Below are 26,010 nucleotides of genomic sequence, written 5' to 3' on the forward strand. Positions count from 1 at the left end.
CCGGCAAACTCAACGTGACCTCAGATTATCTCTCTCGCTGTTTCAGCGAGAGCTTCGAAGGGGGGGAGTGTGTGAGGGCTGCCTCAGCAGCCTCACATTGAGAGCCTACTGTAATGGTGACTTTTCTATTTCTTATTTAGTTCAATGATCTAGTCACAAGTACATTATATATATATGCAAAGTGACATAACCACTCACAACTTGAATTCACATATTATTGTTTAGTTGTGGCTTCTTTATTTGCATGGGATCTTGACTGAGTTCTCTTTGAGTCACCAGTTCTGGGGGAAGGAGAATGGACATGATTGGCTGGCCAGAGAATGGGACCAGCTGCTCCATATCCGGCAGCAATGATGGGGACAACGGGGCTGCACCACTCTCTCTGCACTGGGGGGGAGACAGGGGTTATTTGTAGTGGTTATTGGCAGCTTTGTCTCTATTCCCCCCCTCTTGTTTATAGTGGTTCGACCCGTCCCTATATATGTTCCCCTTACCCATCATTCTGGTTAGATCGGTTGTATTGTTTAGTTGAGCATTTTGTTTAGTTCTTTTGTTTGATCTCCTTTGTTTTGGGCCCACCTTTTGTTTGACATTCCTTTTTGTTATACCTTATTTGAAACTAAAAGAAAAAGACAAAAAAAAAAGAAAGAAAATAATAATAATTATTTTAAACCAACATCAAGAGTTTCCTGTGTCTCTCCTTCCGACCAACTCGGTCCCTAACAGGGTCCTTAACCTTAATATGAAAATGTTTAAGAACCACTGGGTGTACTGTGCCAGATATATGGGGTCTACTACAGCGCAACAGAAATGATAGCTGCCCCTATCACTGTTCCTCTGGGATTGAGGATGTAGCTTTCAGCTTTAGTCCTCCTCTCCCTGACAGCACTGTGTGCTAATACTGCTGTCGTGTCCCAGGGAGAGAAGTCTAATTACCGACCGTCTTCCTTCTAATCCCCCGTGGAGAGTCATACACGGTTAATTAGAACACAACTCCAAAGGGAATTGTAGATCAGACTGTCCTTTACCTGGTGTCAACAGTCAAACTAATCTTAGTGTTGCCCCACAGCTCTTCCATTCCATCAATGTGTTTAATATACATGATCCAATACCCATATTACCTTCATACATTATGGATTACGCCCTATTACAATGCTTTGGGTCAAGCTGGTTTATATGCATGCTTGAACTGCCATTCATTTCAGGGTCAAGGTCAAGGTGATTAGAGTCACGGACTCAGTGATATCGTGGTCCTGCACACATCTTTTTAATTAACTCATTGAGATTCTACAAATGTCTTCTAAATCCTAACAGAGTTCAGAACGTTTCTATATCAATGGTTTCTCAAACTTTGTCATGTCAAGGATCCCCAAAATTATATGTATTTGGCCACGGACCCCCATCTCAAAATGTTTTGTTCCCAGAAGCAAAGTTTTTAATTAAAAATGTTGCTTTAAAGCTATACTGTGTAAGATGCTCAACTAGTGGTCAGTAGCCCTATAGCAAACCGCGGTCGCGTCCGCGTCTTTCGGCCGTTTTTCGTACCTTCACACCCCCGCGTCTGCCTCCACCTCGCCGAGAGCTATCTTTAGAGGGGTCCCTGGTTCCTGTGCGTTCAGGCATTCCGGAGAAACGGACTCCTTCACCCTGCCTGGTAGGCAAGATTACCTTTTGAGTATAGAGACACATGGGCGACTACAAATATGGCCGCCATAGCGACCCCACTTCAAGATGCGCTGTGATTGGCCGGCAGTGTATAACCCTCGCTGTGATTGGCCGGTAGTGTGATGACGTAATTTTGCCGGGAAATCCCGCCCCTGTCACGGCTAAGTAGAAAACATATAAAGAGAAGGCTTCAGAAGCTGAAAATAACGGCGTGGGGGTTCTAAAACTTTAGCGATTTAACAGTTAGGACAATTTTAAGATTTGTTTTATAAAAAAGTTACATGATAAATCTTTGAATATACTGTATATACTGTATATATACAGTATATTCAAAGATTTGCACAAAGTGTCACACTGTGAGCTTCTATATCTGATATTTTTGAAAAGCCAAAGTATAAAATAATGGTTAAAGTGGTTCAAATCAAAAGTGACACAGATGCTAAATAGCATTTCAAAACTGTTCCAGTGGCCATTCTGGACAAAGTCAATATTTGAAGGCTACTGTACAGCGCAGCACTGGGATGTCAGATTGCATATTCCAAATAAGTATAAATCAACTCTCTTCTTTGATACTATATTGTACTGTGTTACTTTCAAGCATCAGCATTTGTCTAAATGTCAGAATATAAAGGTACTTGGTTATTGGTTGGTAAGCTGTTTTCAACAAAGTATACAATTGAGTTCACACATAAGAGCCTTGTGTTCGTGTGTGTGTGTGTGTGTGTGTGTGTGTGTGTGTGTGTGTGTGTGTGTGTGTGTGTGTGTGTGTGTGTGTGTGTGTGTGTGTGTGTGTGTGTGTGTGTGTGTGTGTGTGTGTGTGTGTGTGTGTGTGTGTGTGTGTGTGTGTGTGTGTGTGTGTGTGTGTGTGTGTGTGTGTGTGTGTGTGTGTGTGTGTGTGTGCGTGCGTGCATGCGTGCACGTAAATGGTAAATGGTGCATTTACAGTATAACGCTTTAAAAAAATCCAAAGTGCTTTACATAGATTGTGCATTACATTCACCCATTCACACAATCATTCATGTAACGATGGCGGAAGAAACCATGCAAGGCACCAACCTGCACATCAGGAGGTTCAGAGTCTTGCTCAAGGATACTTCGACACTAACTCTAGGGGAGCCCGGGATCGAACTGGGAACTTTGCGGTTCCAATCCAGCCCCTCTACCCCTGAGCCCCTGCCTCCGTACATACTGTACTTATACACACATATACACACAAGTGTTCCAAGGAAAATATTGTACTAAAAAAGTATTAGGAAATTATTCAAATCTTTATTAAATAAAACTCATGAAACATACAAATTCAAAAGTATACTGATTTACAAACTGTGCCAATCAAGAGATTCTAGATTCAAACAATCGTAATTCATTTTTGAACATAATTATTTTGTAATATTCCATTGGGACTGCTTCCACTTAAACACACACACAACCTACAATGATGAATTCATTATGTTGTTACAAAGCCACTACGGTATTGAGAAACACAGAGCTATACTGTAGCTGTGTCCTGAGTATTGCCAAAAAAAAAAGTGCTCGGAGGAATATTCAGTTATGTTCTCATTCTTTGGTAATGTAGGCAAGAGTTATTCAAGTCAATTAATCACTTTTCATTAAAAATCTGTCAAAGCAAAGATTTAGAGACAGCGGGGCTTATCTAGGCTTCACCAGGAAGGGCCGGAACGCTGGCCAGAGCTGGGATGAGCCTCTCGTACACGCGGATGCCCTTGATGAACACCTGCTCGTTCAGGTACTCGTTGTGGTCGTGCAGCAGGATGGGTGTGAGGTTCATTGGAGAGAAGCCAATAGCAGGAATACCCACCTGTGTTCAAAGAAAGCATCACCAAAGAAAGAACAACATGTTGAAACACACACTGTGAACACGTATTCACAGATTACTGATGATAAACCATAAGGTTACTTGGCTTTTAGTGTAACCGTTTACTAGGGATGAGTTTGAATAATCGTTAATAACATAAAAATCTAATATATATATGTCACAGTGTTTTTGAGACCCAGTGAGATTGAGACCAGGAGATTGAGATGGAGGCGCACTGTCTCAGACGACCGTGACCCACGTGAAACACAGCTGAGCGAGCGGTAGCAAGCCGCTGTGTTGAGCGTTGCGAAGGTCGCATGAGCCGACTCAGGGCCGTTAGAATGTGTAAACCAGGGGGACAGAATAGTAAATGTTGTTGTGGCGAATGCTTCTGCGACCGACTGCCGCTCAAAGGGACTAACTGCACTAGAAAACGAGCGCTCCTGGTCTCAATGTCACTGGGTCTCAAAAACACTGTAACACACACACACACACACACACACACACACACACACACACACACACACACACACACACACACACACACACACACACACACACACACACACACACACACACACACACACACACACACACACACACACACACACACACATTTTTTGTATCTGTTGCAATGGCTTGTCATTCAAACCCTGCCCATAGTAGTAACTACCTTTTAGAGCTAGCCTAGACTATTATGGGTGTAATATTTATTTATTCACTATTTTGCGTTTACAGGAAGTAATTAAAAATCACTGGATGGTCATTTGAAAAATCCTCAGAAAATTTTAATATTTCTATTAATAGTAATTAATAAAAATATATATCGAATTTTGGTCCCTTTTACACATCCCTTTTACAATAGTTTCCTTGTACCGTATTTTCCGGACTATAAGGCGCACTTAAAAGCCTTTAATTTTCTCAAAAAACTACAGTGCGCCTTATAGTCCAGTGCGCCTTATATATGGATCATTCATTGACATTGACATTCCCTTTAGCACAGCTCCATCTTTTGGATGCATAACGCAACGGTAGCGTCTATTATGTGCGCCTTATAGTCAGGTGCGCCTTATATATGAAAACAGTTTGAAAATAGACCATTCATTTTCAGTGCGCCTTATAGTCAGGTGCGCCTTATAGTCCAGAAAATACTGTACTCACCGCTCTGATAAATCGACTATCTGTGGCTGCAGGAAATATCTCCTTTTCCAAGTTCAAATTCCTGCAGAGCAAAGGTTGAAAGGTTAAAACATTCATGTAATGCAATCTAGTGGGCTTATTATGACTCTGTGCAGTCTGCACACACTCACATTTCCTTGCATGCAGTGCTGAAGGCATTCCACCAGGGGTCACTAAGGTCTGTGGAGGTCACATTCTGGTTCATGTGTTTCTACCAAAGGAAGTGGGAAGGGAGATGATTAAGTTAATGTGCAACATTGTTTTCTCACTCAACAGTAAACAAACCAACATAAGGTTTAAGTGTACAGAGGGTATCTGCATATTTCTAAAGTGACAACTGAAGGACCTTTTAATACCTCTAAAATGACAAATTAAACATTGGCCCAATTGTCTAATATTAGAGGCAGAAATTGCGTAAATAGACGATCTACATGCTCACAACGCCTCATGCTGCGAGGCGTTGTGAGCATGTAGATCTGCTATTTTCACAATAGAACCGTGTTATACGAAATGTAATGCCTCAACTCTTTAGTGCTCGTTAAAATATGATTATGTTGGGGGTCGCGGCCTAAAAAGGTTGAGGACCTCTGTTTTAGACCACTGCTTTTCAACCCTTTTCATATCATGGTCCATTATTTACTCTGCATTTGAGCCACGGACCACCATTTGATGAGATATAGCCTCGCGTAGCCAGGCTTACTCATCTCCGAAGAGAAAAGCCTGGTGACAATAGAAGGCAGAAAGCGTTCAACTTCCGCCGTAGGAATTTCACCGGAAGCTGTATTTTTTTCACGTGCGGTGTTCCTGCAAACGTATTCCCTGCACGAAATTAACTCTGGTCTACGTCTCCTGCTCCGTCGGTTGTGCTCGCAATAAACAATATACAAACAAAAACATTGATTCAAGCAATGTTACACCTATTAAGAGTGAGTTAAGAGCTACAATCTATTTATTTTTTTAGCTGGGGAATGTAAACAGACCCGCACCGCATGACGTAACGTCCGTTAAACGCAGACATCCGCTAGAAATCTTGGAACACACCGGAAGGCATATTGTCTACAGGGTGGATGAGATATGGCCACTCGTAGAATATTTTGTTGTCGTTGGATAGGATTTTGTCCACAATTCCATGTATGCTGTATTGATGTGGTACCTTAGTATACTGGGAGAGACAACAGGCAAATGTTGATCAAAATTACAATCCTTCTACATTCTCTCATAGTGAAGACTTCTTGTTGTGTGTTTAACAATAATTTAACTCTTGAGAGCGTAAAATGAAACAAAATGGACCCGTAATGGTTTCATTTTACGCTCTCAAGAGTTAAAGGTCTATAAGGGTCCATTTGGTTACCAACTCTCCCATCATTTAGTTGGGGACCACCTGGAACCCCCTCAAGGACCACTGGTGGTCCCCGGACCACTGGTGGTCCCCGGACCACTGGTTGAGAACCACTGTTTTAGACACACCTGACACTACAAAGCAATGTTTTTCTTTTTTTTTTAATGTTTTTTTTATTATTGTTATATTAAATACTGAGTGGAGGTTCACTCACCTGTGCAAACTCATAAGTAATCCCTTCTCCTGCCTCCTTACACCACTGTTTGATCTGCTCTTCAAAGTCCTATCAGGGATTTAGAGGTTTTTGTCAAAGGAGAATTCCAGACTAGCGTTTTAATGACCTTAATCTGATGTTATCATATTCCAGGACGAGTGGTAGAGTTTCTTTTTTGCTGAGTCCACCGCAGCTCTGATCATGCACGATGGGGTAGAGTGCTAAATCACTTATTCCGATAAATAAATTAATTCTGTCCTTGTCCCTTGTATGCCCATATATGGAGAGCCCTGATGTCATCAATATTAAGCCCATATCTGGGAATGCCCATATATGGACATATTGTGTCAGTCTCATGATAACCATTGTAGTTTAACTCCTGTTGTTTCAGCGCCCTTAGGGCGAGGTCGCTTTTTGCCCTTAGGGCGTCTTATTAGTTTGTTTCGCTCTAAATCTTTTGTATATGTATATCGTTCACGACGGCATCATAATGTCCACAGCGTTTGTACTTCCTGAAGAATTGACAAATGCGTTTTCTCCTCTGATGACAAACACTGTGGACATACTGTGTGTTTGATGGCGTCGCGAACGATGCATATATCCTTTTTTTCTCTTTTTTGAGCGATACAAAGAAGCGATTTTGCACTGTAACTAGGGCTGTCACAATTATTACATAATCGTCTAATCGTGATTATTTGACATTATCGCAATTATGTTGTCATAATCGTCATAATCGTGAATGTTGAAAAATTTCCAAAATAGTGGAAATAGCAGATCTAGAACGCGTTGTGAGCTTGTAGATCGGCTATTTCCACTATCAAAGTAATTTTTTAAGTAGTAAGTTGTCAAATATGTCAGTAATTTATTTGTGTATTTAGGTTATGTGTCATATCTGCCATGTGCAATTTCAAAGCCTAAAAGCCAAACAGAAACGTAATTATCAACGACAAAAACACAATTAAATTGTTAATCGCCAATTATTTGAGTGACAATTAATCGTCCTGTACAATGTCATATCGTGACAGCCCTAAATGTACCTCACCGTGCGTGATCAGAGCTGTGGTTAAAAAAACTAAAAAACAGCTCTACCACTTTTCCTGGGATACGGTCGATAACGTCAGATTCAGGTAATTAAAACAATAGTCCAGAGTTCTCCTTTAAGTGGTAGCTTTGATCGCTGACCCGGGAAGTAACATAACATAAGACATCCGTACAGACCTGAAGATTGACAGTGGGAGGTATTCTCAGGTCAAAGCTGACGTCCATTTCAGCAGGGATGACATTGTAAGCCACCCCTCCTTTCACCATGGTCATGTTCACAGTGGTGACGTCTCCCAGGGTGAAACATTCACTTGTGTTTAGCCTGCAATTCACAGTCATTTTAGAGCTGTGTCATTACAATATGGGCAATACAATGAAAACATGACTTTCCAAATCGGTCAAAGGTCAAGATCACAACGCAAGATCAAACTTTAGTCCTATTTTTATACATGGATCATTTAGAACGATCATAAACATACCATTACATGACCATAAACAGACATGGCATGGAAGTAGCATCTCTAAAATAATCACAATTATGATTCACGATTTTTTGGGCATTCAGCAGGGCTATACTACTTCCACACAAGAACATGGAACGATTGCCTTTCTTCCAAAACACCTATATTCCAAGGCCATTTCCAACGAAAAGAACAAACTTGCATTCTTACATGAAATGCAGACATTCAAGAAAACACCTCACTAGGCTGGGTAATGGCAGGTGGCAGGTTATTGCATTATTAGTTGTTAATAGTAGTGCTGCATGAATCCAATATTCTGTTACCCCAGGCTCATTAGAACCCCCAGTGGCAGTATCTTGTCAGAAACAGCCCCATGACCCATTTAAAGTAACCTTTGAGGAGTTTCGAATTGTTAGCATTACATTCTATAGCCCCAGAGAGCTTACATAATGTTTTGGCTCTGGATTTGATGTCTGCTTATCTCACCTTTGTTTCTCCTTCTCTCTGAAGTCCAGGAAAGAGTTGATGATGCTGCGCTGTGAGAAGATAAACAAACACTGTCAAAATCCTTCTAAAGCTTCTCATAATCCTCAAAGATTATGAAAAGTATCCGAATAATTTTGAAACTCACCAGCAGTGTTGTTTTTGACAGCACATTTTGATTTAGTTTTAGTCATAGTCTTTTGAATCAAATGTCTTTTAGTTTTAGTCATAATTTAGTCACTCGAACAGTTTTAGTTTTAGTAAAGTTTTAGTCGACTAAATATCATAAGATATATTTTGGTAGGCCTTGATGGCATCGTAATGACTGATTTTACACTTGGTTGCGCGCTGAAAATAGCCGATCTACAAGCTCACAACGCGTCGCAGTTGTGAGCTTGTAGATCTGCTATTTTCAGTGCGCAACACCTGAGAGCAACCAAACATAAAATGACTGTCTTCTCCACTAGTCCCCCTCCCTAACGTTTTAGTCTAGTTTTTATTTTGTTGACGAAAATGTAAATATATTTAGTCTTAGTCATCATAGTTTAGCTTTTATTTAGTTTTCGTCAGTGAAAAAAACTTAGTCGACAAACATTTTTCGTCATAGTTTTAGTCGACGAAATCAACACTGCTCACCAGCTTCTCTGCAGCCGTGTTCTCCACAAACCTGGATCCGTGGCCGGGACTGCCTGGACAACGCACCGTGATCCCTGAGCAAAATACAGTACTTCATTTTGACATGCCCATGAGTTTGAAACACAGTAAACTAGATTAAAACATTCATAATGATGATAAATAACAGAATATATTGGACATGTTCAAATGAGTAGCAATCAGGTGGTGTATTATTTGATACTCACACCAAGGGTTCCTCTCGCCATAGAACACGGTGAAGGCCTCACCGGGGTTGGCCAGACCTGTGAGACACGAATGCACGCACGCACACACGCAAAAAATGGAAAAATACTCAAATGTTTTACTTTTAAGTAAAAGTACCAATACTGCAATATAGAAATACTCTGTTAGGGTGCCCTCACACCAAAATACCTATGAGAGTGGAATACGCATTCCGCCAATGCATTTCAATGTTAAGGGAGCGTTTTTTGGCGAAATACTCTGCTAGCAGGAAACCGCTTCACTCTCATTGAAATGCATTGGCGGAACGCGGATTCCACTTTCATAGGTATTTTGGTGAGAGGGCACCCTTACAAGTAAAAGTCAGAAATTCTAAATTTACTTGAGTAAAAGTACTGGTATCAAAGTGTAGTACAAAAGTAGAAAGTATTCAATGTATAAGATGTAAAAAAAATCTTTTGAAAAAGTACAGTGTATCTACAAGCTCACAATGCGAAAACCTACAAAGTAACTAGTAACTCAAGCTTTCAAACAAATGTAGTGGAGTAAAAGTACAATATTTGTCTCTAAGATTACTGCACACACGCACGCACACACACACACACACACACACACACACACACACACACACACACACACACACACACACACACACACACACACACACACACACACACACACACACACACACACACACACACACACACAGTTGTATAAAATCGACTACTGTAACTCTCTCACACTGGCCTCCTGACATGTGCACTTAAGCCTCCCCAATTGATCCAAAATCCCGCAGCATGCTTGGTGTTCAAAAAGCTAAAATTCTCATATGTCTCCCCCTTCTGTGCTCCCTCCACTGGCTCCCTGTTGCGGCCCGCATAGAGTACAAAACACTGATGCTGGCCTTCAAAGCAGCCAAAGGTACAGTATGGTCCCTCCATACCTCCAAAGCCTGATCGATCCCTACAAGCCCATCCGTTCAATCAGCTAACACAGGGATGCTAACAGAACCCTCGCCAAAAAACCCAGGACAACAATCCACTCGTCCTAGATTCTTCGCTCTCCTGGCCCCCAAACTGTGGAATAAACTCCCAGTTGCACTTAGAACTGCAGACTCACTTCCTAGCTTCCGCCGTGGTCTGAAGACTTACCTCTTCAGACTCCACCTTGGCCCATAGCACTTACTGTAGTGCTTGCCTACCCTCAATGACCATACATGTAATTTAGATAGCATATTTACATGTTTTTTGTTTTTTTACTGAATAGGTGCTTGGTCTATCTACATTTTATTAGATTACTATTTCTATGCATTCGATGTATTGATGTTGATGTATTACCTTGCTTATTGTAAGTCGCTCTGGATTAAGAGCGTCTGCCAAATGCCTAAATTGTAAATTGTAAGGCTAAGTCTTTAGAAAGAGAGACAGACTCGACACACAGATTGACGATGCAACCCAGGGGTCTGTGGTCCAGCTCATAAATGGTGTTCTTTGGCGTCCGCTAGCAAAGTGGTTCTCAAACTTAATCGTGTCAAGGACCCAAAACATTACATGTGTTTGGCTTCGGACCCCCGCCCCCCCCCACACACACACACCTGAATATGTTTTGTGCCAGGGGTCACGAGTGTTAAAAAAAGAAAAAGAAAACAAAATTATTCAAAGAATTTCAAACACTTTCAAGATCACTTTGTGCCACGCTGTGAGCTATATCTTCTCTTTTTGATAAAAAAAAAACATGTTGTTGCTATACTACTTGTATAGCTAAAATCTAAAATGACCGGATTTAATGAGTTACGCTGACGCCTCAATAATACAACAATAAAACAAGTATCCAAGTTGCTGCCGTTAACTGGAAAAAAGGACAAAAGTTACTGGTCTACCTTCATCAAGAGCAAAGCCAATGTTTAATTTCTGGAACTCAGGGAGCTTCACAAATGTTTCCATTCCTTTGTGACCTCCAACTTCTTCATCTGAGAAAATTAACAGCACAAAATCCGAATGAATGATTAACAACAACCGCTAGCAAAGTGTAACAAGTACATCATTAAACAACAAAATCTAAACCATCGACCCTTGAACAATTCCCTTTGTTAAGTGTTTGCATGTTGGTGCACAGCACATTAGCATGTACAGTAGGGCGTTAACGACTTGTGATTTTTGCAAGTCGACTCGACTTAGTAAAAAGTTGAGTTGAAGTCGACTTTATCGTTTGATGACGTCATCATCACATCACACACGACCCCCCCCAATTATTTTGGGGGGTCCCCAGATGATTAACTTAATGTGAAATTGTGTTTCTCAGAATAAAGTTTAAGTGTATAGAGGGAAGTTTAAGTGTATAGAGGGTATCTTCACATTTCTAAAGTGCCAATTTAAGGACTTTTTAATACCTCTAAAATGACAAATTAAACATTGTCCAAATTGTCAAATATATAGACAGAAATTGTTGCAAGGCGTTGTGAGCATGTAGATCGGCTATTTTCACAATAGAAAGTTTTTTTTTTTTTCAACTTCGACTTTCTCTGGTGGGAGTCGACTTGTGTAATGAAGTCGACTGAGTCGACTTGTCGACTTTTTCGTTAATGCCCTAATGTACAGTATACTCTTTAGATATATATGCTAGTAAAACAGAGGAGAAGAAAATAAATTGTGTTCTTCTTGAAAAGTGATAATTGGTCAAATGGGGTATAATAATAAGAATAAATGATCCTACCTGGGACAAACATCAAGTGCACGGTGCGCATGGGTTTCATTCCACCTGCTTTGAGTCTTCGGATGGCCTGGATGTACCTATGATGGCAAGGAAGACACTGCAAACCATCAGCTGCTATATTCAGTCATAGCGGAGGACATATGCAACGTTTTGAAAACAGGGGAATCCCCACACACAGATATAAAGAGCTAGATGCCTCGTCACCTCTGCATTTAATTGGAGCGATGTGCAAAAGTTCTAGTCCGGACTTCCTGTAAAAACCAAGGGAACGCTGTCAGTCAAAGTGACTACTGGCCAATCACAGCGCGACTTTTCCGGGACTTATCCAAGGACCACAATTCAATTCAACAGAGCCATTTCCGTTGCGCGGCTCAGCTGCTCTCACAGGCTGCGTACGTAAAGACCCGCCCCCACCTGCCTCTGATTGGCCTGGCAACTTCCCTATGTGTGACGGACGCAGAAGCAATGAACACGGATGTGATGAAGATTCCCTTGGTTGCTAAATGCATACGCCCCCTTGCCGAAGGAGGCGTCTACCTTTCTATGTCTATGTCCCCACAGACAATGCCATTGGTATCATGCGTAACTCTTTTCCTTCATGTGGAAAACAGCCAATGTTCACCATTTCCCCCCCACATGAAGTAAAGAGATTATAAATACTAAACATAGTTAAAAGCCACACTTCCAAAGTTCCTTCTACTCACTGAATGGTAACACACTTCATGTCCTGTGTTCCCCGAGCATAAATGTTCCCTTCTGCATCTTTGACAGCTGCGAAAGCATCGTACTTCCAATGTTCCTGGAGAGGAGGTTATGGAATGTTTTTTTTTTTTTTTTTTTTTTTCAACAAAAGGTAATAACAGTGTTTTGAAAGCCTCAACACTACTACACGAAGGATGGGCAGTTAATCGGTCATCATATCATATCATATCATATCGGACGATGTTGGCCTTAAAATGCAACATGAGTATCGAACAGATATAAAAATAATATATCGGTTTTAGCTGATATTTTATTTTATAATAATTATGTTGATTTCTTTTTTTAAAGACTGAAAATGCCTTTTGTGATGATGAAGGCTGCACAGTGCAGATTCTATTCTATGTTTTCTGGAGAAGCTTTCAAAAGGGTCAAGAAGTTGGAAAAAATTTTAATATCGGTTTATCGGCCATAACAGCAATTAATTATATCGAATATCGATATCGGCCATAAATGTCATATTGCCCATCCCTACTCAACACAGTTACTGTACCTGGTAGACAGGTACCACATCTGTGTGGGAATTCAACAAAATGGACTTCAGTGCAGGATTTGTCCCCTCCCATGTCATGATGGACACAACTCTGCGAGGGCACACCTGCAAGGAGAGGGACAATATAGGGATAATATAAATACTGTATTAATACAAAATATATATATTTTCAGAAATCTATGAATGGGTTTTCTATCTGTGGCACATGGCCACCAAAGCCAGGGTTCAAGTGGTTAGAGTTCTCAACGGTCCAGAAAATTAAAGAGGTGGTGCCATAGTTTTGTATTTTTTCTGTTTTGTATGTGTCTATGGAGTTAACAATGGTCTAATAAGGTGTGGTTATAATATGCAAATGTCTTCCCTGTGTATTTTTGGTTACTTCCTGAAAGCTTGAGTCAAAAGGCCCAGTTGAAATATAATGACTTCATAATATCATCCCCTCTCCTTTTTACCATTCAACTGCAGCTGTGGGTGTGGCTACCTTCTCTACAAGTGGTTAAAGAGACTTTGCTAGTCATGTACTGTATTTAAAGATTTACTTATGATCAAGACAGTTACAGTTTATTACAAACCTCAATTTTTTTCAGCGGCAGCTCAAGCTCTTCGGCTATTCTGTCCAGGAACCTAAGGGCAGCATCTGTAAATAAATGAACACAGAGCAACATTTAAACATTAACTTTAATGATCTTGTGTTGTCATAATTTCACTGATACTGGTTGTGGTGACCGTGTTATCACAAAAACACAATGGTAAACTAAAATCCATATTGTATGAATGTAATGCACTAGCCTGGGATGGGATCAAGACTATCATAGATGTATTTTATCAAGTCTGACTTTTACTTTCGTGTCTATGCTATGCATGTCAAAATAGATAAAATACTTATTTTAAACTTTGTTTATTGTTTCTTGCACATCAACAATATATCAGTTCCATCAAATGTAATTAATGAAGCGTGGCATATAGGGGAAAGGAGGATCAGGCATGCCTTCACATTGAAGGAACCACAAAAAATATAATAATAATATAATAATAAAGGAGAAATTACAACAAATCCAGCAGCCAGCACAGAACAAGAAAAGGAAAAAAAGATTAAAACAAAACAGAATGACATTTCCTAACAGAGCCTCTCTTTGTGTGTCTGATTCTTTCGAGCTGTAAATGATAAAAAATGTCTCTTATCCACTGTGTATGGGAGGGTGGAGTTGGCGACTTCCATCTCATAAGTATTAGGTATCTTGCCAACAATGTTACAAAGGCTATCAGGTCTGCTTGAGATCTAGACAAAATATATAAAATACATCTCATGATAGTCTTGGCAAGGCTAAGTAATGAAAATAAGACATCGTCTCTATTTGGTCTAGGCTATTATTGGAATAGAGCTGACCAGAGTGTTGTATTGGTGATTCAATGTTTGGGGGGGCGCAATTTTAATGACGTCACGCGCACGTCGCTTAACACCTACACTACTGACCGTACCCTTACTGAGTATTTCTGCATTGCAGTATTGCAGTATTGACACTTTTACTTAAAGGGGGCCTGTCACCTAAAGGGTTCTGTCACTGAATCATCTTAAAAAACAAGTTAATATTTTTATGATGTCATTTTTGGGATGCGCAATTATAAGCCAATCAAATTAATTGTCTGTATAGCCCGACTGTATGACTACTTACTGTACTGGTCAGCTGTTGTTGGGGGGAGAGGGGCAGATTACACTGTGACATGAGCTTCAGACTGTTTCAGACCGTTTTCAGAGAAGCTCATGTCACAGTGTAATCTGCCCCTCAACCCCTTTAGGTGACAGTACCCCTTTAAGTAAAAGGTTTGAGTACATTTTCCACCGGTGATGAAAGCCTACCATAGTCAGGGTCCGGGTGGACGGTCCTCAGGCGGAGGTATTCTCTGAACAGACTCACAGAGGGGTCTTCTCCCACGGTGGAGCAGCCACCGCCTCCTGCTCCTCCTGGACCATCTTTGTCAGGCAACATCCTTCTTCTGGGGCACAAACAATAGAATACCTCAAGTTTATCAATGTCACTTTTTATACTTTATGTGCAGGTCCAAGCAGTGGTTCTCAACACTTTCAGGCTGCGACCCCCCAAATTAATCATGTATTTTTTGGGACCAAAAGCTTTTGATAGGCTACATTTGAAAACTTAAATGGGACATTCTGCTTAATGAGTACTTTTACTTTTAGTAGCCTACTTTAAGTACATTTTGATTCCAATACTTTGTACTCTTTTACTCAAGTACATTTTGATTACAGGACTTTTACTTTATTTTAGCACCAGTTATTCAATCAATCAGTGATAATCCCTATGTTGATATAACAGTGATATTATATATCAGTCAGTGCCAGATTACAGAGTCCAAATCTAACGGTGTCTAATCTGATATATTACTGACATATTACACATTACTGACATATTTACTGATATAATGGTGTTCTTGGCAACAACACCGATGATAACTAGATATCTTTGCTGACGTTAGATGTTCATAGTTCATCACCTTTCACCAGAGCTACCATAGCGAGTTAGCTTTACGTTTACAAAGACATCGGCTGTCGTTGCCTCTTTAGCAGCTTATAGTGAACGGTACGGTAGTCAGCAAAACAGCCTATTGTTGTACATTTTAATACGAGGTTATTATTGTGAAATGATGATCACCCACCTTAACGATGAAGTCTTGTGTTGTTAGGATAGGATTGGAAGCTGCTGGTTAAAGCCAGCTGTCAGCTGACCAAAGCTCTGCTATCTAATAGAGCTACCGCCCCCTACCGCTTACTTTCGTAACTGTGAGCAGAACCCAGAAATAAGTGTCTCAGTGTGTGGTGTGGTGTGTGTGTGTGTGTGTGTGCGTGTGTGTGTGTGTGTGTGTGTGTGTGTGTGTGTGTACTGTAGAAATATAATGAAATGAAATCATTCATTGATGCAGATGTCTGGTTTTAATGTGATTAAACAACATACTGTAATCCAACAGTATAGCTGTATATATTTTTTTATTGTATGCAATGCATGTTATTCATCTCTCAACTTTGTTTTTTATACACAATTGTACAAACAAAACTACTGCAAATATATTACATACGACTTTACAATTTAAATAAATAGCAGTTAATTTAATAATCTCAGCACGGACCCATTGTCTTTTTTTATTTCTTCTGAACATTCAGCAGGTAAATGATTCTATATACAGTATAGATTGGCTTCCGTGAAGTCAGGTTACAGGTACTGTTTAGAGCTGGAATGGTTGCCAGATTATAATAAATATATATATAAATCCATTAGTCAAGTGCAAATTTAAAGGCATAGTTCACCCCCAAAATTACTTTTTTCCTATCGATTACTCACCACATGGAGAATTGAATTCATGGATTTTTTTTTTTTTTTTTGCATTCCTATGCCAATAATTTGAGGAGACTCTTTGTGTCTCCATAGGGAACAAAGGAGACTCTTTGTGTCTCCATAGGAAACCACTTCTGGTCATCAAATTATTGGCTTAGGAAGGCGACAAAAACATATCCATGAATTCAAGTATCCATGGGGTGAGTAATCGGGGAACGTTTCGATATTGCAACATAGCATCTTTCGACGGTTCATTCTGTCGACACAAGTGAATGTTAACCTGGTGAAAAGCTAACCTGCCGATGCGGGTGAGTAGCTTACCTGCTGACATGGGTGAATGTTAACCTCTATGCCTAACCCAACCTAACCCAAACCCTAACCTCAGTAACCATGACACGGGTAAGTAGCTAACCTGCCGACTCCCTTAGTCGAAATGATGGGACGTAGAAATAGCGAGATTTCCCAGAGTAATCGATGGAAACAAATGCTATTTCTTTAGGTGAACTATCCCTTTAAAACGAGATGTGAAGCCATTTAAAAAACGATTTAATTTCCTGCTACGTTTTGCGTACTGTACTTTCAAGCAGGCGATTTCACAGACAGAAATGGAAACAATGGAACAAAGACACTCCATGTTTAACATGCAAAGGGACACAAGATGAAACATATGAAATAGGCTCTATGCACAGCAGCCATATTGTAAAGAAACTGGGCCTCTTCCTTACTTTCTTTACAGGTTATTAACAATTATACTACTTAAGGCGGCGTTCCATTCTGGTCAAACAAGGGTCAGGGTGCTGATATTGTGCATGTCGGCTCGGTCCTTGACATCAAATCGTTTTGAGAACCACGGTGCTACACTAAAGTAACACCTGTGAAAGGAAGGAAGTAAGCAAGGGGCCTGATTTCTTTCCAATATGGCTGCTTGTGCATAGAGCCGATTATACTAATACGAATCCGAAGCAAACCCTATCACAGGCTTAGCTCAACTAGTAGTCCCAGAGCTAGTCCGTTATGTTATTTTCTTTTCTTACATATAACTGGAAATAAAAAGGTGAACTAAGACATTGTGAAATTATGGCCGACCACAATGTGCACCATAAATCACATCTACAAGGCAGAAACCTTGTACCTCCATATTAAAACGTTTGGTGTTTTTTTTCTGGTGTATTCTCCTCCCTCCCCTTAAATGAATGCCCTACTTTATTATACTACAGTGTCACTCAAAAAGAATAATGAGCTAAAATAATATACAAGCTCACACCGCTTTGCAGATCTGCTATTTTTGATATTATGTTTTGTGTGTGTGTGTGTGTGTGTGTGTGTGTGTGTGTGTGTGTGTGTGTGTGTGTGTGTGTGTGTGTGTGTGTAGGGCTGTCACAATTATTACATAATCGTCTAATCGCAATTATTTGACATAATCTCGTGATTATTTTTCCTAATCGTCATAATCGTTTCCATGTTGAAAAATGTTCATATAAAAAAAAATAGTGGAAATAGCAGATCTACAAGCTCACAACGCGTCGCATCGTGAGCTTGTAGATCGGCTATTTCCACTATCAATGTTATTTTTTAAGTAGTAAGTTGTCAAATATGTCAGTAATGTATTTGTATATTTAGGTTATGTGTCATGTCTACCATATGCAACTTCAAAGCCTAAAAGCCAAACAGAAATGTAATTATCAATGACAAATACACAATTAAATTGTTAATCGCCAATTATTTGAGTGACAATTAATCGTCATGTAAAATGTCATATCGTGACAGCCCTATGTGTGTGTGTGTGTGTGTGTGTGTGTGTGTGTGTGTGTGTGTGTGTGTGTGTGTGTGTGTGTGTGTGTGTGTGTGTGTGTGTGAGAGAGAGAGAGAGAGAGAGAGAGAGTGTTGAGGGAACGTGGTTAAGTCTGTCTGTTGGTTTTATAAATATTGAACCAATTCAAATGCTTAAAAATGGCTTGTGACTACATTAGATCCATTGGAACAAAATGTAACTCGTTTTTTCCATTTCCAGAAAAGTAACAGTTTTGGACGAATGAGGTTTCCACGGCAAAGCGACGACGTGTATCGTGTTATTGTCATTATCGCCTGAAACCATAAACTCAAGTTAAATGTTCTTTTTCCAGGTTGACAAGAACAAAGTCTGTAACAATGAAATTGCATGAAACAGTTCCACCCTCCACATTTCACTGCAATTTGCTAAGAAAGTCAAGCAGCCCTTGGTGAAACTCCCTGGGTTTGTCCATGTAGCATGCATGGCGAGCTCCGTCCAGCTTCAGAACCGAGTGATGAGGAATCTGCATGAGGTTCTTGTGGGACTGGGCGCCCAGGTTTGTGTCCAGCGCTCCAAACACAATCAGTGTGGGAGTCTACCAGGGAAAGAGACAAGAAGCAGAGAGACCACAATGTAAAATGCTTTAAGACAAATGTGGAAAAGGTTTCGTTCGATTAATCACCCCATGCAGAGTCTGCCTTGAATTCATGGGTATTTTTAGTTTTTGTTGCATTCCTAAGCCAAATAATTTAGGAGACTCTTTGTGTCTCCATAGCGAGGGATAATATCTAGAATTTATATAGCACTTTTCTGAGTACCCAAAGTTTTGACAGGTAGCCAAAAGCAGGCGTTTTGTGTCTCCATAGGGAACCACTGCTGGTCATCAAATTATTGGATTAGGAATGCGACAAAAGCAAATAAATACTTATGAATTCACGTCTGCAAAAAAAAGGGGGGTTTTGGGTGAACTATCCCTTTAACAAATAATGCATATATATACAGTACATGGCCTATGGATCTGTATAGGCCATGTAAAAAAGGGTCCTGTAATTTGTGGAGCCTATTCACAAATTGAAGAAAATAACAAAATTATATCTACAAGCTCTCATGTGAGCTTATAGAGCCTATAATGACATGCCAAAAATAGGGACACCAGGTTGAAAGTTGTTAAGTAAGGGATAATGAATGGCTCTGCGGTGAATGACCATATATAACAGACCGACGGATTGATAACTCCCCGAGGCGTCAGCCGAGGGGAGTTATCAGGCCGAAGGGATGTTATATATTGTCATTCACCAAGGAGCCATTCATTATTACCCGGCTACTAAGTAAAATTAATAATTTGACTCAAAACTAAAAACAAAACAAAGTATTTCCTTGTTTACAGACGGCTGGAAGTGTTCCACAAGTGTCGCGCCCATGGTCGCCTTGGAAAACAAGGAAGTGCTGATTAGATAGAATCCATTTTCTGATACTACGTTGTCTATTTCTCGCTTAAAATATTTTTAAAAACATTCTTGAGCAACGTTTAGTTCTAAATGTCGCTGTGTGTTTGTTTACATGGCTGACATGTTGGATATAGCACAAGATTCACGCAGTGCAACTGGACTGCAGCAGGTGCTCTGAGTCTTTGATTAGGCAGTTGTCTGTTATAGAGCGGAGCAGTCTGTTATCCAGAAATATTAGACCTCTGATTTCAGCTATTGACCAATCAGAATCAAGCATTCAAACAAGCTGGGTAATAATTATGTATAATTTAGTATTTCTTAAGTGTTATATAAGCACTAGCCTCGGGTACCCCTACGCTATTTTTCTTTTTGTTTATTTTCTCATTTAGGAGAAATAAACTTTCATTGCAATCCATCTTCCTACTATCATCACAGGTTTTTCTGTATGATGAGAACTTGGACAAATCCCTCTGAGTCAACGTAGCAAAAATAACGCTCGCCCCATGCAGGGTTGGACCGGCACACATCAGCACGGTGACTCGCTCGCCTGCCTCTCGTGGCTCAAGTCTGCTTCAGGTGGCATGCCTCCATTGTTTTAACTGTTTCCTAAAGTAATATTATGAGCTGTAGTCTGTTCTTGCCAAGCGGCACTCAGCTGGTTAAGCTGAAAACTGAAGTTCCCCAGTGGGATAAGTTAGGTAGCTATACATAGCCAAACCATCACTCACCTGAATATTCTGATACTGCTGTGGAGTGTAACTTCGCGTTCCGACAGGAGCTATGGGAATAAATCCATGCAGCTGAAGGCTGTGCTTCATAAGGAAGGGTATGGAGTAGTGTCCGCTCATAGAAGGGCTCAAAAGCACAGCTGTCCTGACACCAAGCGCTTCCATGAACCTCCGGAGAAGATCCACCCGATTCTGATCCGTCTTCAAGGCTTCCGAGTCAGGCGAGTTCCCGAATCCTCCAAGATTACATTAGGAAAAAATAAATATTACTTCATAGTGTTTTTAGAGAGAAACGTGGCCACAGTGTTAGCATATTTAGGCCTACTGTAAGTCAGAAATGTATTTTTCTTTGCTTTTTGAAATTGACCCCATGTTTATAATCTTTTCCAATCCTTTCCAATCCTTCAACATTTCCAGGTGTTAAAGCAAAATCAACGTATTAATGAGATATCTTAATAAATCTGAGTAGTTGATCATCCAAAAATTTCAGAGTCCATAAAAAAATAAGTTAACATGGTCATGCTGTGAAATTATAATCACTACGGCAAGCCACATTACACTAGCCTCACGTAGCCAGACTATATGACTGCGTGGATATGAGTCTGATACCGATTTCTCAGAACGGCAACCATAACTGCGGTGTCAAGCGGCACGCCAGCCTGGCACCTACTGGATGTTTCTGCAAATCATTAAAGAAGTCGAGTAATGTGATATTTAATGCCTCCCTGCTTGGTACTCAGCATCAAGGGTTGGATAGGGGTAAATCCCTGCGACATACTAGCATCATGTCCAGGGATTGTGCTTGCATCATGGCTGGGGGATGTACTTGGTACATAAAGCTGCCTAATGCTACAGAAACATGAGCTAGACCCCTTCCCTATGGGCCACGTGGTTTGTCGTTTTCCCAAGGCTACTTACTGACTATTTCAGCTCTCTGAAGATCAAATAAAACCAGTTATACTCCCTAAATCGGGAGATAAGCGAACGTCAGGTCGCATACACAAACTTTAGAAGGCAATGGTAGCCAATCAGGAGGGAATATGGGAAATGGGACAGATCCATGCCATGTTGATGACATGACTTTAGAGATACCGTGTACCGCTTTGTGTGATTTTAGGGCAAAATCTGTAGGAGCAGTGTCCAAAAATGTGTTTTGCTAAAATCATGGTGGCGCTAGAAGAGGGCCATGTGAGAAATGAGGGGTGGAGGTTGTGGTTTGGCAGCCAAGGAGTGTGTGTGCAAAGTGTGGCATGCATAGGGGCAACGGTGGCAGAGATATGAGTAGGGGAAAAGTGTGATGCGACGTGACAGACAGACAGCCATCCGGCGGAGGTTTTGATAGTAACTGCGACCTGACGGTCGCAACCAATCACTATCTCACTATATTACCATTAATTTACTGTTCCGTCAAGCTTCTAGTACCAGTAGGAAGGTCAAAATACCTTGCTGATGACAGGTACATATTTTGTAATGGGTTGTTATGGTTTTTAATTGAATCATTGATCACACCATTCACAAAGGGGTCACGTGGTGTCAGTGTACGTCAGTAAGGCAATGCTAGTATTGGCAAAGTCAGTCAGTGAAAAGGGGAAGTCAAACTTTGCTGACTGCAAGCACATAAACGTGCGTGCAAACCTGGTTATGAGATGCTGATTAAGATTAAACAAACTGTTTTAACTTTAATAAAATGATCAAAACTCAGTACTCTGGAGCAGTGATTTCATGTCAAGCAGCGCGTCTGGCAGGTAAACGTTTCCCCGATTTAGCCTCTCTGTGACTAAACAACTTTGTTCTGATAGTCGCCATACATACCTAAATAAGTAAAAGTTATGTTACCCTCAAAGACAGGATCATCAAATGTTATCAACTGTGTATTTCTATGTTGTTACCTTGTAAATGTGATATTGTGTGAAGATGTGAACATAAAGAGCAGCCAACTAAGTCAAATGTCTTATAATTTATTTGCACACATAAGACATTTGCTCAGCCAGCACTGCTGATATGTTGGGACTGCATCTCTACCTGGCAGATCCATGGCCAGGGCCTGGTATCCATTAGTTGCCAGTAAAGCCAGTGTTCCTAGCTCCTCCCACGTCTTCGATGAGAAGGCCTGGCCGTGCAGAAGGACCACTTGCAATCTGCAGAAAAAATAAACAATGTTTTCCCCCCGCCAAACTGTGGGGACACACATCGTCATTGCTGGCCTGGCCAGGAATCTCCCCCAGGCAGGCTCACTAACCACTCAGCTATGGCCGCCACCAAAGGAGTTCTTTGGTAGAACTCCCTAGGCTGTGCCCGAAATCATTTAGTCATTTACTATTCCGTACTCCCTATTAGTAAATGACTAAGGCCCCATTTACACTGGCAGCCAAATCCAGCCTGAATCAGATCTGTGTCACATCCAGATTGGAATCTGATTTGTTCCATGTGAACATGTGACCATTTAAACCAATCGGATTCCAATCTGGATGTGGCACAGATGGGATTTGAATCCTCTGTGGTGCTTCCGGCTTGGGCCTTTGGCCAGGTTTTCTAATGAACAGGGAAGACAGGCAGAGAGGGTGGTCTCCATCACTGCACTAGCTACTCCTACAGTTTAGTCAGGGTGCCTGTTCAGTGAAAAGCTGAATTGGGAAGACTAGCAGATTCTTCCTCATGCCTTACATCGTCCTGATTAAACAGTATACTGTACCTCACTCTCAGGTGAATAGAAGCGACTGGTGACTTAACTTGTATCGGAGGGACACTTGTCTGAACCCTCCCTAACCTAGCGAACCAACCAGAAGTGGTCGCGAGTGACAACAGACTTGTGTCCAAGGGGAAGTGGAAATTGGCAGAATTACAAAATTGGGAGAAAATGGGGGAAGATACAAAATGTATGGGAGAAAGAGAACATCCTACAGTAAGTAGGTTTTGCAACCAGCAGTAGCCTGACACACACATTTCCTTTTCCATAACTGAGTCAGCTCACCGTGGCAATATTTGCCTACCAGCTCCATCAACAGGCAGAGCTTCACGGAAGAACAGCGGGGGGTCTCCGGGCAGCTGCCCCGTGCGTACAGACACATTTATGGCTGGTGGGGGAGGAGGCGACGCCGCAGGGACCAACCCCATTCTCTGAACATCGAGAGAAGGCTCCATGCTTCCCTGACGAATGGACGGCAGTAGCAGGTACAGCAGAACGGTGGCCAACAACACCAGGCCCAAAACCACAAGGCGATTACGCAAGAAATTCATTTCAGCAAGACGTACGATCTGCAAAGCAATGGTGGAGAAGAAAAATACATTGCTTGAAAGTGCTTAAAATTCACTTATTAAGTAATCATGGCCACACTGATGTCCACAACGTCAAGACCATTACTGTTCACTGATATACGTATATAAAAATAGGCACAATATAAATTAACACCTTAACTATTGCACTTAACTATTCTATCTTTGATCACAAGGAGATAACATCCTCTTTTAATATTAATTTGGAACTACATTAATAATAAATAAGAATACATGCATATATGCATGTATTCTTATTTATTATTAATTCCCTTGGGACTAAGTGTACAGTAAAGGTCTCACTATATATAATGCATGGTGCCATGGCATTGGTCCGAAGGTTCATTAGTCAGAATTTGTTAAGAATACTATGCCTAACTCTACTAGTCTCTAACCCTAACCCTAACCTTAACCTCAGTAACCCTAACTAAATTCGGACTAATGAACCTTCGGACTAATGAACCTTCGGACTTATAGGATCTCTGAAAATGCACATGAACCCAAGTAAGCACAATGGCTTGTTTACATTGGGGTCCTTTTGTATTGAATTCATAGAGACACACACTTAATTATTACTTACAGCAATAATACAATTAAATGCTACTGTGGCAGTAGTAGCTATGTTGTATTACCGTAGTTCTTCTCCAGAGGTGAGCAGATTTAGGAGTACACTGATTCTTCTGAATGAATTCATCACTTTAACTGTTAACCCTTCCATTGTGTTCAAGTTCAAGTTTGTAAAAAGTACATGTTACATTTCCTTATTGGAACAAGGCTTCATGATATCCTCAGAAACAGCTATTTTAACAGAACAACATTAATTATTACCATTTTAGTTCATTCTGATGGTCTCTAACTCTCTATAAAAGAAAGTGACACTTGACCCAGCAGAGGACTGTGGCTCAATTCCCCCCAAATGATCATAATATTCATTCATACTGAAAGATGACACCCTAACCCAAAATAGACTAATAGTTTGATAGTTAGCATAAAAAAGTCAGCTATGAGGTGGGGGAGGAAAAGAATAAATATATAGGCCTAATCTTTTTCTTTTCTTTTTTTTTTATCAAATTTGACCCACTAACATCAAAGGTGTCACCACTGAGTCTAACACAAATTGCAAGGGTTAAACAGATTGAATGTGGAAGAAAGAGAACAATCCTCCTCAGTAGAGAGAGATGCAGTAACCTGAGGCGATGGATCATGGATGGATGGAGGAGCGTGTAACCAAACCTGGCGTGGTGTGTTATAATTCCTACCACGTATTCTCTGCTAAACTACACCACCACAGAACGAGGTGAACTGACGACGACGACGACGACAACAACAACAACAGAACAGCCACTCGGTCGATCAAAGTTGACACATTTAGAGAAAACATACCAAGACGGGGTTGGATTAACGGTAAGCTTGTTGTTCAGTGACAGAAGGGTTCCATCTGCATCATCATCATTCTTCGTCTTCTCACTTGCTAGCGTTTTTAGTTGCTTATATTCTGAACAGTGACAATCCCAGTCGCAAACGATTATCACTGTACTATCAGCAGAGCTTCAGTCGAGACAATAACGTTCGGTCGTGGCTGTTAAGATGTGGCTGAACCGGGGGCCGCTGTTTAAGAGCGCGTTTAGCAGCAGTGTTTACAGTTTACTGCTAATAACATCCTGCAGGGCACGATCCCAGCAGCGTTCCAAGATGCTTCTGCGACTCTGCGTACCGCGCTGCGATTGGCTTGTCAGAGTGCACCCGGTACAATCCTCCTGACACGAAACGGCGTGTGCATCATATTCAACGTTCCGTGTATCGTTATGGAAAAAATAAGCACGATAGTGATTCTGTGATTGCATTGTTATTGTCATGAAATTGTTACACCATAACATGCTTAAGTGTTTTGGTGTCTTGTTGTCCAATGTCCATGATATGTATTTTAGTCTTGACCTGGAATAAGGAAACAACTGCTGTTCATTGAATTTCGTATCACATATCGGATACAGCATACAGGTCGGAGCTGCGTAGCAGTGGAGTGAGGGGTTCATACAGGCTAGATACATACAGGTCAGGTGACAGGTCTACTTATTGCGACCGAAAATCGCAGTTTACCATGAGAACTGTTACAGGACTTTAGTCCGAAGGTTCATTAATTAGTCCGAATTTAGTTAGGGTTACTGAAGTTAGGTTTAGGGTTAGAGTTAGGCATAGTATTCTTAACAAATTCGGACTAATGAACCTTCGGACTAATGAACCTTCGAGCAGGGGTGTTGTTGGCTGGATTATTCATGAAGCTTTCCCGGGAAGAGAAAGATCCCATGATGATTGGTGGTTCTATGGGTTTGTCGCTCTGACATCATACTGTGATGTCATTGGAACCACTCTTAACAAAATGGGTTTGCGGCTCTGACATCACGCTCTGGCTTGATGTCCCTTTTATG

At 40.8% G+C, this 26,010-nt stretch overlaps 2 protein-coding genes across 2 annotated transcripts; both read right to left on the bottom strand.

Moving 5' to 3' along the window:
• Positions 1–2,923: 2,923 nt before the first annotated feature.
• LOC308286687 (aminoacylase-1A-like) lies at positions 2,924–15,741 on the bottom strand. Its single transcript, XM_080727784.1, has 15 exons — positions 15,691–15,741; positions 14,876–15,012; positions 13,590–13,654; positions 13,018–13,122; positions 12,470–12,564; positions 11,766–11,842; positions 10,933–11,022; positions 9,059–9,115; positions 8,835–8,908; positions 8,202–8,251; positions 7,432–7,576; positions 6,214–6,282; positions 4,792–4,871; positions 4,643–4,703; positions 2,924–3,484 (listed from the first exon to the last, which is right to left on the bottom strand). The coding sequence occupies exons 2-15, from the start codon at positions 15,003–15,005 to the stop codon at positions 3,320–3,322; spliced, it is 1,263 nt and encodes a 420-aa protein (XP_080583910.1). The 5' UTR covers positions 15,006–15,012; positions 15,691–15,741; the 3' UTR covers positions 2,924–3,319.
• Positions 15,742–18,032: 2,291 nt separating this feature from the next.
• abhd14a (abhydrolase domain containing 14A) lies at positions 18,033–25,207 on the bottom strand. Its single transcript, XM_080729104.1, has 5 exons — positions 24,968–25,207; positions 23,283–23,566; positions 22,334–22,449; positions 20,312–20,547; positions 18,033–18,730 (listed from the first exon to the last, which is right to left on the bottom strand). Exons 2-5 carry the CDS (start codon positions 23,546–23,548, stop codon positions 18,548–18,550), a joined length of 801 nt encoding a protein of 266 aa, XP_080585230.1. The 5' UTR covers positions 23,549–23,566; positions 24,968–25,207; the 3' UTR covers positions 18,033–18,547.
• Positions 25,208–26,010: the final 803 nt, after the last annotated feature.

The sequence above is a fragment of the Nannobrachium achirus genome, assembly GCF_963921795.1.
Source record: "Nannobrachium achirus genome assembly, chromosome: 6".
NCBI lineage: Eukaryota > Metazoa > Chordata > Actinopteri > Myctophiformes > Myctophidae > Nannobrachium > Nannobrachium achirus.